A 13,507-nucleotide genomic window follows, 5' to 3' on the forward strand; every position below is an offset into this window, starting at 1 on the left:
CGGAATGCAAGCTCAAGATCGACAGCCTTGACTCGCTTCAAAATGCATCTCAGGCAACGTTGCCTTCCCACCCCCGTGCAGTGTACGCCGCGGATCGGTACATGCATTGCAGCAGGCTGTAGCAGAACCGTGTTGCTCAAGGCGGAGGGACCACTTGAAGCGGACCGACTCGCTGGATTTCCAGCAGTCGGGTCATCGACCTCGCGGCTGCGATTATGCCCCCAGCGTCTCGGTGGACAAGATGGTGAGCTGCAACATCCTGAGCGGGGCGCACGCGGTCCGCCGTCGACGGCCCGCCGCGTCCGACTGGCGGGGTTTCGTCGCCTTTGCCGTTCCTTCATCTCCTCGCTGCGTGATGTCCGTTGTGTGAGGTTGTCCAGACGCCCGATCCCCTGTTTTGCCAGTCGCCGCGCTCCTTTTTCTCCCAGACACAGCTTCAGGTGAGCTGAGCGCCATCCGAGCGTCATCAGGCTATCGGTGCGTGCGATGTCACACGCGCCGGCCCTGAGAAATGGCTCGAGCAACTAACAGTGGCATCTGCGCCAGGGATCCCCCGAGCATCACACTCCAAGCCATCATCGCGAAAGCGCGGCGCGCGCTGCGCTCCCTTCATTGCGCCATTTCCACCGACAAAGGCGAGAACGACCGAGCGACATCGTGGCTAGCTAGCTAAGAAGACATCTGCCTCCATTTTTGCCAGTCGACTGATGCAATTCGAGTCCGTCCACAAGCACTCATACAGCGATCCCAGCTCGGACGCCGGCGCCACCTCGCCCTCCTCTACGTCGTCTCCGCCTCCGCCTCGCGTGGACAAACCCCACAAGTGTCCGCATCGAGGCTGCGGCCGCCAGTTCAACCGCAAGTACACGCTGATCGAGCACATGAAGACCCACACGGGCGAGAAGCCGCACGTGTGCCCCGTGCGCTCCTGCAGCAAGCGCTTCAGCACGTCGGGCAACCTGTCGCGCCACAAGCGCCTGCACGGCGTCATCAAGCCGCTCGAGTGCCCGGTTGAGGGCTGCTACTGCGCCTTCCCGAGCGACAACAAACTCGACAAGCACATGCAGTTCCACCTCGGCAGCCCCGTGCACGTGTGCACCATCGGCAACTGCGGCAAGACCTTCAGCACCACGGGCAACCTCAACCGCCACGTGAAGCACCACCACCCGAACGAGACGCTGCGTCCACTGCCGCCACCGCAGCCCAACGCGCCGCTGTTGATCCACCCGCCTCAACAGCAGCAGCATCTCCAGGTTCAGGTCCCGCAGGTGCAGTACCCCGTGGACATGGGCTACCAGTTCCCGAGTCCTCGGGTCATGAATCCGCCCATGAAGCTGGTGCCGCCATCGTTCGCCCCCGGTGCCGCCCAGCAGTACTACGGCGCCGGCAGTCGGTGGAGCGGAGAGTACACCCGACCGAGCCCAGCGCAGGTGATGCCGTCTCAACTGCCGTCGCCCGTCGGGGTGACCCCGCGGGGTACACGCAACCCAGGCATCGCCGACGTGCTGTCCTCCATCTTCGACGAGATGGAGTACGGCGCGGCGGACCCGGAGAAGCCGCTGCCTGCCCCGCCGCTTCAGCCGCAGCCGCAGAACCTCCTGGACGACATGGTGAGCTTCCACGTCGCCCACATCGAGCTATAAAGGAGGACGATCACGTGTTCTATCCTAGTCGTAATAAGTTAATGAAGTTTGCCATGATTGTGGATACACTCGATGGTGTTATCGGATGAACGAACAACTTGTCTTCCTTGAGAAGACCTTCCAATGATCTCTAAAGAGCGTCTCAGTCGTATGCAATGCGCTTTTGCTAAAGCGGTGCCACGGCACGGAATGAAGCAAGCGCGAGCAGTGAAAACGCGATGACAAACATCAACAGGAGCTGTCGGGTAACAGCTCCTCCCTCTTAACTTATTTTACTTCGTACTACATCTAAAACACACACGCAAGACGCTTGCTTTAGGACATGTGGGAGACATGGAAGTTGACCATGTCGTCGAGGATGCTGATCGGGCTGAGCTACAGCCTCGTCGAAGATCTCCGTGAGTGCGTCGACCATCTCGTCCGAGTGCCAGGTCGTCGAAGCCTGGGGCGGCGGCAACCGGAAGCTCTCGCACTGCTCTGGGGTGAGCTGCGGGAGGACAGAGACGTCGATGGCAGGCGGATTGGAGACCTCCATGCTACTCTCCAGCAGAAGTGCAGTGTACGAGGCCATGGACTGCTGCTCGGCGCTCGTCGGGCTCGGTGCACTGAACTGGGACGGAGACATAGCGCCGCTCGGGAGGTCGTCCAGGTGCTGGTGCTTGATGTGGCGGTTGAGGTTGCCCGTGGTGCTGAAGGTCTTGCCGCAGTGGTTGATGGTGCACACCTGGACGGCGCTGCCGAGGTGGAACTTCATGTGCTTCTCGAGCTTGTTGTTGCTCGGGAACGAGCTCAGACAGCCCTCCACGGGGCACTCGAGCGGCTCGATGTACCCGTGCAGGCGCTTGTGGCGCGACAGGTTCCCGGACGTGCTGAAGCGCTTCCCGCACGTCCTGACGGGGCAGACGTGCGGCTTCTCGCCTGAGTGGGTCTTCATGTGCTCGATCAGCGTATACTTGCGGTTGAAGTGGCGCGCAGCCGGGCTCCGTGCAGCGGTGCGCCGTCGGGGTCGACGGCTTGGCTCGAGTCGAGTCAGTAGCGGAGCTCTCGGTCTGAGACAGCGACGCCAACGCGAGGCGTTGCAGCGCGAGCGAGCTTTCGAAAGTGGTATCGGTGGCCGGCATGATGCGTATGTGAGCCAGGGAAAGCAAAGTAGGCAGGGTACAGGTACAGACGACTAATGCGAGGCGGTGGAACGACGGACAGCGCGCGGTGATGGAGGCAAGCGCGACCCGACGCCCGTGCTGGTCTCGTCGAGGTGAGGTGGGACCTCGAAAAGGAGGAGGAATCTCCAGTCGCGCCCAGCTGGCCCCTGAGATGCACGCGCGTACGTCGGCGAAACGTGTGACATCGGCGGCACCAGCGAAATGCCTGCTACTAGAGAAAGCCGCGCTACGCGTGACTCGTTGTCCTTTGTGCGTGTACACTTCAAAGGAATCCGATCGCCTCACGCGGTGATAGATGACCATGCTGCACTGCAGCAGCCGGCTTGTCTAAGGCGGACACAGTCACGCACGCAGACGCTGACATCTTGCTGCTGCACGCGCGCCATCTGGCTGCTCGTCGCCCATTGCGGGAGGCATCAACGCCGCGTTTTACGATTATGCCCCCGTCGTGTCCACTTTTCAGGCGGTCGAAGTTCGACCGCCTCGAACCGGGGACCGGCCACTTGATTGAAAAGCTCGCGGCGACCGCCCGTGAGCCGGGAGCCATCTCGCGGACAGAGGAGGGCTCCGTTCATCGTCCCAAGCGCGAACGGCAAAGGCCCGTGCGGAATGCTCGCGAGGTTTTCAACGCACGCGACCGAGCATCGATCGCAGCTGAGTCGTGTGTGGCGCAAGATCACTGCTGGCTGCGGATGACGGTGGTCGCAGCAGCTCGACCAGCGGGAGGCTTTCGGAGCGTCAACATGTCAAATAAACCCCCACGATCGATTCCTGCGCTCTGTAGCGGTGCTACCGCTAGGGAGAACATCGCCGAACCTCCCAACGAGACGGACTACGGGCCGATCTCGAGAGTATCAAGACGATGGGAGGCGGCGGCGGCGGCGCTCCGAGTTGCAGGCGAAGTCTGCACTCCGCGGCGATGGGCGGTCCGCCCTCTACGGACGATGGGTCCACCGACGTGAAGCTTTCGCTGTCCGCAAGAGAGCCGGGTCGCCACAGTACTCGGGCGAGTGCCACTCCTGCGCGTGTGTCATACGCTGCAAAGGCGCAAAGTTGAAGCGTTGATGTGAGCGTCACCGCTGTTACAGCCTGCAATCGCTCCGTCGAGCGTCCGCCGCCCGTCGTCTCTGGAGCGCACGTGCGGCGGACCAAGGAAAGTCAATGCGGCGGCATGGCCACCAGCGCTCTCGCCGCTGCTGCGAGGCGACAACAATGGTCCTCCGTCAACACACTGCACGCACTAGTGTACAGCATAGATCAAGAGCCTTACCTTGTTTCGCTCGGCTGGATCGCCGCCGTTGGGCTTCGAATTTGGGTCAACTGGGATCGAGCAAATCTGCTGCAGGCTACTCCACGCCATCATCACGGCGACGACGCGAGCGGGCGCTCACTTTACCAGTTGCAGTCTCCCAACCAGCCGCTGGCACCGCCACGCAGACAGCAGTCTCGATACAACTGTATTAATCCACGCATCATCGATGGTGGACACTAACGCCGAAGCACCTGCCGGCGCGCCCGAGGACCCGATGTTCCACCGCTGCCCCGACCCCAGCTGCCGTCGCCAGTTCAGCCGCAAGTACTCGCTCAGCGAGCACATGAAGACCCACACGGGCGAGCGGCCGCACGTGTGCCCCGTGCGCTCGTGCGCCAAGCGGTTCACGACGTCCGGGAACCTCGCCAGACACAAGCGCCTGCACGGCTACATCGAACCGCTCAAGTGCCCCGTGGAGGGCTGCATCTGCAGCTTCCCGAGCGACCTCAAGCTCCAGAAGCACATGAAGTTCCACTACGGCGGGCCTGTGCACTTGTGCGAGGTGCCCGGCTGCGGCAAGACCTTCACCACCACGGGCAACCTCAACCGCCACATGAAGAACCAGCACTTCGACGTTGCGCCGGCGCTGCGTACGCCGCGCAGCAGCGTCACGCTGGGCGCCTGGAGCCCCACGACGGCCGATGCATGGCGGCCGGAGACGCAGCTCGCGGCCCCGCAGTGCCGACTCAAGCGCGCGTGGTCAACGGGCACGAACCCGCTGCCGCAGGAGTCGGCGGCGAACTTTAACCGCAAAATCGAGGATCACCTCGCCGCACTGGACGAAACGCTGGACAACCTGTCGGCGCTGCTGATCGACACGGGGCTCGACGGCCCAAAGTGCGGCGGCGACAGGCAGAGCTGCCTCGTGGACGACATCATCCGCTTCCACGTGCAGGAGCTTGGCTACCCTTAGAACTCGTAGACTCAAGAGAAACCCAACACGTCGCACATAGGAATTACTTAAAAGAAGTCAACAAGAATGATATGCGTCGAACATACCAGTATTGGAAGCTGATAATGCATCCCAAATATGTGCCCAAATCGCCCCAAATGTCCCAAATAATGAATTGTCTCTGTAACATTTAGGTACATATTTGGGGCCAAGTATATGACTGCTTTCTCGTAAAACTATCCCAAATATGTACCAAAACGGAGTTGACTGATTATGGTCTATAGTCTATGGGCGAGGGCGAGTGGACGCGAGCGCGAGCCTCACTCGATGTATTCACTAATCGCCAACACCCGCCGATTAGGCGGGGGTGTGTCTGTGCGAGCGAGCGAACGCGAGCGCTGCAACCCGATATTATTTTTTCTAGACACCGCGCCTGGCCGAGACGAGGAACTTAGCGTAAGGGGGGGCAGGCCGCGCAGCGGCGCCCCCCGAGCGAAGCGAGAGAGGGGCGGGCCCCCCGCAGACCCGTCGCTAAGTCCGCAGACGAGAGCCAACGCGCGAGTGTCCGCCCTGTGCTGCTCTTTCATACTGAAGGTTATTCTGTCCTAAATATGTACCAAAACGTTCCCATGGTCTTAAATCATTTGGGAAAAACTTTGGGATTTGGGGCGTTTTCGGGGTGCATTATCCAATACCCCAGTATTAACCCCTCCAAACCGGGAAAAAAGTCATTCTTATACTGCATATGCAGTTTGATTAGACTTGGCATTTGTATACAATGGGCTAGGCGAGCGCGAGGGGAATTATGCTGAGATGAGAGTTTGGTGAGTGAGCGGTGCTAAAACTGCCTTATCCTGCATTCTTATTTTCAAAGATGACTCTTTATGCTGCATAACAACAGCATTATCACGAAAGGGACGAGGCAACCCTCGAACAGAACCTGAGCACACCCCGCTTGGGTGCAGCACGGTTTCTCTAAAATTCGGAAAATGAAACTTCCCATACAAAGATGCATATACAAAGGTGGGGGGGTCGCCTCTACAACGTAACGCAATCACTTGATTGCCAGCTACTTGTTGTTTGCACCATACAAAATCTGAGTGAGCTAGATATCATATATTTCACTGGTAAGCATACATTTTGAAACGGTTGTTAAACGGACTGCTTGGGATGTGACCGAGCGCAGACAAGGTAGGCAGGATGCAAAACGAGATGAGCACGGGAGTAGACAGGTACAATATAAAAAGCGAATTGTACACACGATTACGCTTATGCAAACGATTGGTGATGCCAACAGACTTATCCTGCACATATTCAGCATAACGACACGATAATATGCAGCTTAACTTCTACTGGCTTGTCCGGCGTCTCTTGTGCGATGCTGAAGTTGCAGGCGTTCCCGGTGTTGATGGCGCAGCCTCAGAGTCTTCGTCGGCCTTGACACGGATCCGAATCACTTTACCATTGTCCATGGGGACCAGCTTGCCGTTCATCCATTCTTTATGCCAGATATCCCAGCACGTCATTGCTACATCTCGGACTTTGCGGCGCGCTCGCATACACAGGTAAATCGGGCCTGTGCTGTTGCAGTCGCTGCAGAAGTAGGTAGTCGTGGAAGCGCGCTGGGCGCCGGAGCGAAGGATGGAGCAGACCTTGCAGGTCCGCTGGCGACGTTTTGCCTGAGAGCCTTGGTTTCTCCACTCATCACTTTGACGCGCAGTATGCTTGGTAGATGCCTGGGTGCTGCTGGTCGATAGGGTAGTATAGGCCGGTTGGGTGGCTTGGCGCCGCGTTCCAAAAGTATTCCCTTCATACATGTCCGATGCTTGCAGCTGGCATAGCTGCAAGTGCAGCAACTTCATGTACTGGACGTGAGTAAGCGGCCGTGACTCCTTGTTCTTGTGAAACGCCTTATGCACAATGTACCCATTCACGATAGCCAGGTCTATCAATCCCAGCACCAACGACTTGTAGTACTTGCGAAATCGTAGAGCGCGTTGTAGAGAATATCGTTGCAGTCGCAGCTGGTCATGGACGTCCACGCCACCCATGAAGGCGTGGTAGTCCTTGATCACCCTCGGGCACGGGACCTCGACTTTCTCAGACCGATCTTGCCTCACGACGCGATCAATCTCGACGCTGCCACCAGTACACAGAAAGTGTACGGGGCGCGAATCCCACCAGCTTATTGCCGTCATGTTCGGCACCATACGAGATCTGGCCACTTTGAAGGATCCTCGAGCAATGGAGTCGGGCCTGCTCTTCTTCTTCTCAATCACTTGTTTGCAATACCCAAGTCGATTCGTCATGATTGTCCCAACGCAATAAAAACCCATCAGCAGTAGCTGGATCGCGAGCGCAACTGAAGTATAGAAGCGCTCAACCACCACGAGCCGCATTCCTTGCTTCCTGGCATACCGACCAAACACTTCCAGCAAGTTCCGCACGACGGCGGCGGGACCGGACTTCATATCCGGCTTGTGTGCATCACTTGCGTGCTGCTTTTTGCCGCAATAGACCTCAAACCTGTCGATATGCAGCATAAGTAAAACAGAAGTAGTCAGCCTAAACTGCATAATACAGTATAGTGAGTTGAATCGACCAAAAAAAAGCTTACCGAATGCAGTACGCAATGACAGCACTGCAGAGCATGAAAGCTTCGCGCCCCACTTGTGAGGCTTATCCTTCATGTAGACACGCATCTTGTTGAAACTTGAGCGACTTGGTAGCACAGCCTCATCAAAGGCAAGGTGGGAAGGCGCAATATACCCACGTGCAAAGGTCCTTTGAAGCACTTCAACCACTTTGCGGATCTTCCAAGCGCGATCCGTGTTAGCGCGTGGATCTTTGTTGGAATTGAAGTAGAGGTTTCGAGAGATCTCCATGAAGCGGTCGCGAGAGAGCACAGTGCCAAAGCACCCGCGCGAAATGGCACCTTCGTCAGCGGTTTTCCAGTGGTTGGAAAGCTTTCCGCGATTGGGCGCAATCGTCCTCGCCACCAACAAGCCTATGAACTGACACAACTCGTGAGGTAAAATAGGCTTCATTCCTTCCAAATCGTGCTGAATGTCGCGTCGTGTCTTCTTCGGTAGGTCTGAATTGAGGTGCTGCTTCCGTCGGTACCGCCGATACGTTTCGTCGATGCGCTGTGGAAGCATCTCCCGATGATACTCGTTGGAGCAAGCAGCAATGTGATGCTACAGCACCACTGGCAGGAAATAGAAGAATAGCGCCACGGGGGGGTCATCTCGCCGAAGCGCATCCGCTGTTGGCCCCGAGTAGCCTTGGCGCAAAGCTGGGTAGCTAGACGCGTTGTCGATGGGCTCGTAGGGAGCCAACAAGTGCTTGTGGATGTCGGGCTCGACGACGTCTTCCCAACCTGTGGCAGTCATGTTGCGCAGGACAGCGTTCTCCAGGTTTCCGGCGAGAACCTCGTCTTCGCCTCCAATTGACTCGAGGAAATTTTCAGCGAAAAGCACCTCTGCAGCCACCTCCTCTTCAGTCTCATCAGGATCGTCGTGAACATCTTCAGGTGCGCACTGCTCCGCACCGTCGTCCGAGCCGTGCTCACCAGTCTCCACGTCATCTCTCTCAGCCTCATCCCCGGATTCCATGGCTCCGAATGATGCACCGTCAGCTGCATCCACGGTGTTCAAGTTGTCGTCAATGTTGTCGGCCAGCAACTCGTCGCCCGGTGTGCTTTCGTGAGTGACTGCACCATCTACAGTGAATAACACAGCATGTTAGTATTCAGCAATACAGTCAGGATAGTATGCAGAATACGATACACCATGGCATGCAGTATAAAAAGCTGCATAATATTCCGTTTAAAATGCAGCATATCAGTCAGCATAAGATGCAACATACCGTCACTCGAGTCGTTTGAGGAATCCACGGCTTCTTGTGCACTCGCAGCACTCGAGATTGGGTCATCATCACTTGATCCACCTTGGTCGACATGCGGTGAGGTCGCGATCAATACTCGCGAAGGTCGACGGTTGCCACGACTTGGCGTCGACGGTGTCGATGGTGGCTCCAGCGACCGTCGGACCGAGCGGCTTGCCTGCTGCTTTCCGTGGCCGCGAGATACAGGAGCGGGATACGTCTCCTTGCTGGAGCTGGGCGGTGGAGGAGGTACCGGACGCGAAGTTGATGCTGGAGGCGTCTCCACGTCAGCGCTGGGACGCCGAGCAGGTAGCGGACTTGGTGTAGGCTGTGGCACTGAGCTCGAAGAGGGCAGTGAGCCAGTAGCAGCTCGGACTCGCGCTTGTTCGCGCACTCGGGCTTCTGTAGCTTCGATTTCAGCGCCGTAGGTTTCTCTGACAACGTGAGCAGCAGCTGCCAACTGGGCGTCGCCAGGAGCAAGTTGCGTCGACGGCAAGGAGGCAGACGTCGTGGCGGGGACACGCGCACGACTCCGAAGAACTAGAAGGAAAAGCAGCAAATTTGTGTCAGTTCTGTATAAATACAAACCATTCAATATAAACCCACCGTTCGCATAATACTCCAGCACTCCCTCCTCGCCCATAAAGTAGTCGACGCCCGACGCCCCGCTTGTACTGCCGCCGGGTCTGATGTAGAAGTAGCGATCGTCCAGACTTCGTCGTGGCGGCGCCTTCTGCGTCCAGTCTTGAGCTTTGAGCTCTCGCCAGACGGACCTGAACGATAGATCACGCGCTGTGACCTCGCAGTCGCGCAGGATCTTTCCACACGGTTTCACCATCGCCTTGACTTGACTTGCTTCCTCCGGCCGCAAATTCTCGAATGAGGCTGAATTCACAAAGGCGGCGTGGTCCAGCCAATGTAGGAACGTGCCTGGAACGTGCCGCAACCCTCCAAAGATAGTTGTAGATCAGTTGCAGTTTTCAAGAACTGCAAATTCCTATATCTCGAATTTAGACAAATGAGTGGCATTTCGTATGTAAGAAAAAGAAAGGCGCAAACAGAAACAATGCAAACTTTTATCTTAAAGTTTGTATACCTCTTGTCATGGAAAAATACAAATCATACAAAAATCAAGTCATTTTTTCCTTAAACTGCATATATGCAGTTTAAGGGTTCAAATCTAAGCTGCATTATGCAGCACCCGGTTTGGAGGGGTTAATGCATACACAACGCTTTCTACTGTATTAGCATGGATCTTGCCGTAGACTTCGCCATCTATTCGAACTGTTGCTTGCATTTATTATAGACGACACTACGCTAAGGGCAGACGCCCGCGCGATGCAACTACAGAGCGCTAGATTTCTTGTTCGGTATCGAGTTGATCTCGTGCTCTCGGTCTCCTTCATTCCGCCCTCGGCCCTGCGGCAAAGCCCGCGGTGGATCTTAGTCCTTGGATCTCAGAGGCTCGTCCTTTTCGCCGCGCGTCGGACCATGACACCATCCGCGCGGATTTCGTTGCCTCGAAGCGTGTCCACGGGCTTCACACTTTACATAAGCATAAGCTCCAGGCCCGGAGATCGAGCTCTTGCGACTCGACTCGGCTGGTACCGTGCGAAGTAACGGCAACTCGGCGTCAAGCGAGGCAAAAGTGGACATGGAAGCCCTGCCCTGGCTTGGCTCAGGCGGAGACAGCAGCGCGCCGATATCTCAGGCTGGCGAGGTGCTCGCTTGTGGCTCTTCCTCTACGAACAGTGAGCGCTGTCACACGCCGTTCGGCTAGCCGAACTCCAGACGTCAGTGTGGCGTTCCGACTCGATTTGTGGGGTACAGTAACGGCTAGGGAGTCAGATTTGTCTTGGTTTCACTATGCCTCGACATAAAAAGCCGCGCGTGGTTTCGATGGACAGCTCCGACGATCGACAGTGGCTTGGTCCGCCCCGGCCGCTGGGCGGATCGCGCCGTCCTCAGCAGCTCACTTTCACATTTGCCTTCCACCACACAACAGCATGAGCACCATGAGCCCCATCACTACCGAGTTTCAGGCCAACATGAGCCCCGAGCTCCGGCGCCAACACAGTGAGTCGGGCGTCTACCGCTGCTCCGAGGCCGGATGCCACCGCGAGTTCAACCGCAAGTACACGCTCGCCGAGCACGTCAAGACCCACACGGACGAGCGTCCGCACATTTGCCCCGTGCCCACCTGCGCCAAGCGCTTCAGTACCTCGGGCAACCTCTCGCGCCACAAGCGCCTGCATGGCTACATCGAGCCGCTCAAGTGCCCCGTGCAAGGTTGCATCTGCACCTTCCCGAGCAACAACAAGCTGGAGAAGCACATGAAGTTTCACAACGGCGGCGCGGTCAAGGTGTGTCTGGTGCCGGGCTGCGGCAAGACCTTCAGCACGACGGGCAACCTGAACCGCCACCTGAAACACCAGCACCCGGACCTGCCGGTAGGTGAATTCCAGGCTCAGCAGAATCCGACGGTCGTGGTACCCCAGGTGGTCGTCACCGCGCCCCAAGTGATGCCGCCGCAGTTCCTACACCGCAGCCCCACGAGCGCCGAGCAATGGACCGCGATGGGACCGACGGTGCCCGTGTTCAAGCCACGCATGGCGACTTGCTGGCCGCAGCAGATCATGGCCCAGCAGCAGCAGCCGATGCTGCCGCCGTACGGGCAGCAAGGGCCACAGGCCATCTACTCGCCCACACGCTCGTGCTCGGAGCTGTTCGAGGACGTGTGGAACTCCGAGATGCTCGACACTCTCGTGAGCGCGCTGCACGACCCCACCGTGCGTTGTTAGTATTTAGGAGGCGCAGCCATCCACCAGCCAGTGTACCTACGAAAGGTGCTTCGGTGTTGTCCGGTAACTTAGTAAATATACGTCGACGTGAGCGAGTATGGTATCCAAGGGTGTCCACGTTGCTCACCGGCATCTGTTCCACACTAGCGAAATGTACCCACACCTCGGTGTCAGCTAGCATGCTCACACCGCCCTTGGGCCGTATCATGCCGTATCAGGTGTATGCATTGATGCGGAATTCGCAGCTCGAGGTGGAGTTTGAGGTATAGTTGCTGCGTACCATACTCGTGCGTCCGATAGCCCATAGCCTGCGCAAGTTTGTCAGGCATGCAGGAGTCCTGCGGCCGAATGATGTGCCAGTCCTCGGGCTTCCCTGAGGTAGGAAGCGAAGGAACTGTAACCATTGACGGTGTGCGCGCGCCCGTGTAAGTTGCTTGATCGTCTGACTCCTATGTGGAATCAGAAACTCGGTATGCGCTTTTTGCCGAGTATGCGTCTTTAGCAGAAAAACTCGTCCAGTACGCGCCTTTTGCAGTTTTCTCAGCACAAAGGCAACATGTTGAACTTGGCCGCGGACCTGCAAGGGTCCGCGTCTTCTGTACGCATGCGCAAGAGCTTTTGTAATGCTGTTACCCCGCTGCTACAGTACCTCTCACAATTAGAAGTGGTGGTGGATGCACTTGGGCTCGAGCCGTGCCTTGTCCCAAGCATACCTCGGCCCGGTACAAGGCAACCCTGTCACAAAACCTTTGAATGTGCACACGTCTCACCAGGTCGGGCTGCACCAGGTGCAGTGCACCTGCAACTGATGCCGTCGGCTAGCATACATATACTCGCGGCAGCAAACACCTTGAGCTATTGCGGTATACTCGCAGAACATTTCGGATAGCTGTGGTTTGCTACTGAATGCTGGTGTCATGAAATACATGTATTTCGAAGTAAATCGTCTACAGAGCAGGGCACTGACGCTCTGTTCGAGTACTCGCGTTGGTTCTCCATTTACCGTAATTTAGATCTCATACTACAGACAGATCTCTTACTTCATACCAGGCATTAGCCAATGATATCGCGCCATTTACCCAGCTCATCAGTTGAGTTCTCATAATACGTAGGGTATAAATAGAGCAAATGCAGCAAAAGAGGGCCAGTCATTGCAAGAGAACAACCATGGAGCGCACGCCAAGTCCGCGGAAAGTGATGTCCCGCTCTCCAGGTCAGCAGGGAGGGCGGACACGCACAACAGGAACAGGAAAGCTGCCGAAGCAGTTTAAGCGTGTTACTGTCTCCTTTCAACACAAGCTCAGCGTGATCGAGTTCTACGACGCAGTCGTTACTAAGGAGAAAATGCGCGACACAGTCAACTACTTCTACCCTTCGCTCACGGCAGCCCAAGTAAAAGCCAAAAAGCGACAGGAAGCGTGGAACTCTCTGCCCAGCTCCGTAATAGTCAGCGGATTTCAGAAAGCCAAGCTCGTTCCGAAAGACGTGACGACAACACTCGCGAGCAGTGAGGAGCAGCGGTTGCTCCATATCGAGCCGGACTGGGAGCTGCTTTCCAGACTCCTCGATGAAGTCCCCGTGATACGTCACGTCGTGGATCCGAACAGAGATATCGATACGCTAGCTGCCGTGGAGTAGATAGATCTAGACAGCAGTGTTTAAGGGTACCGGTAAATACCACTTTGCATGATGCACTTCAGAATACGAACATAAAATCGTCGGTACATGTACATCTCGTGTCCACTTTGCAACACGACAACTTCAATAATCAGCTATATGTAGTATGAAATCTAAATTACGGTAGTTGTCAC

The 13,507-nt window shown here is 56.7% G+C and overlaps 7 protein-coding genes across 7 annotated transcripts; 4 read left to right on the top strand and 3 right to left on the bottom strand.

Annotated features, from left to right (window-relative positions):
- Positions 1-42: 42 nt before the first annotated feature.
- PHYSODRAFT_264405 (hypothetical protein) lies at positions 43-1,643 on the top strand (the record flags this gene model as incomplete). The annotated part of the gene is made up of 3 exons (XM_009527894.1): positions 43-82; positions 429-477; positions 701-1,643. The coding sequence occupies 3 exons, from the start codon at positions 43-45 to the stop codon at positions 1,641-1,643; spliced, it is 1,032 nt and encodes a 343-aa protein (XP_009526189.1).
- Positions 1,644-1,925: 282 nt separating this feature from the next.
- On the bottom strand, positions 1,926-2,764 carry PHYSODRAFT_264371 (hypothetical protein; the record flags this gene model as incomplete). The annotated part of the gene is made up of 3 exons (XM_009527895.1): positions 1,926-1,931; positions 2,023-2,571; positions 2,597-2,764. The coding sequence occupies 3 exons, from the start codon at positions 2,762-2,764 to the stop codon at positions 1,926-1,928; spliced, it is 723 nt and encodes a 240-aa protein (XP_009526190.1).
- A 1,520-nt stretch (positions 2,765-4,284) lies between these two features.
- PHYSODRAFT_498679 (hypothetical protein) lies at positions 4,285-5,031 on the top strand (the record flags this gene model as incomplete). Its single annotated transcript, XM_009527896.1, has 2 exons — positions 4,285-4,692; positions 4,783-5,031. 2 exons carry the CDS (start codon positions 4,285-4,287, stop codon positions 5,029-5,031), a joined length of 657 nt encoding a protein of 218 aa, XP_009526191.1.
- A 2,828-nt stretch (positions 5,032-7,859) lies between these two features.
- Positions 7,860-8,057, bottom strand: PHYSODRAFT_501076 (hypothetical protein; the record flags this gene model as incomplete). Its single annotated transcript, XM_009527897.1, has 1 exon — positions 7,860-8,057. A coding segment is annotated over one exon (198 nt), but the record flags the coding sequence as incomplete, so codon positions are not given.
- A 1,448-nt stretch (positions 8,058-9,505) lies between these two features.
- Positions 9,506-9,673, bottom strand: PHYSODRAFT_418979 (hypothetical protein; the record flags this gene model as incomplete). Its single annotated transcript, XM_009527898.1, has 1 exon — positions 9,506-9,673. A coding segment is annotated over one exon (168 nt), but the record flags the coding sequence as incomplete, so codon positions are not given.
- A 1,270-nt stretch (positions 9,674-10,943) lies between these two features.
- Positions 10,944-11,336, top strand: PHYSODRAFT_439981 (hypothetical protein; the record flags this gene model as incomplete). The annotated part of the gene is made up of 1 exon (XM_009527899.1): positions 10,944-11,336. A coding segment is annotated over one exon (393 nt), but the record flags the coding sequence as incomplete, so codon positions are not given.
- Positions 11,337-12,893: 1,557 nt separating this feature from the next.
- Positions 12,894-13,334, top strand: PHYSODRAFT_500788 (hypothetical protein; the record flags this gene model as incomplete). Its single annotated transcript, XM_009527900.1, has 2 exons — positions 12,894-13,001; positions 13,215-13,334. The coding sequence occupies 2 exons, from the start codon at positions 12,894-12,896 to the stop codon at positions 13,332-13,334; spliced, it is 228 nt and encodes a 75-aa protein (XP_009526195.1).
- Positions 13,335-13,507: the final 173 nt, after the last annotated feature.

The sequence above is a fragment of the Phytophthora sojae genome, assembly GCF_000149755.1.
Source record: "Phytophthora sojae unplaced genomic scaffold PHYSOscaffold_4, whole genome shotgun sequence".
NCBI classification, from domain to species: domain Eukaryota; phylum Oomycota; class Peronosporomycetes; order Peronosporales; family Peronosporaceae; genus Phytophthora; species Phytophthora sojae.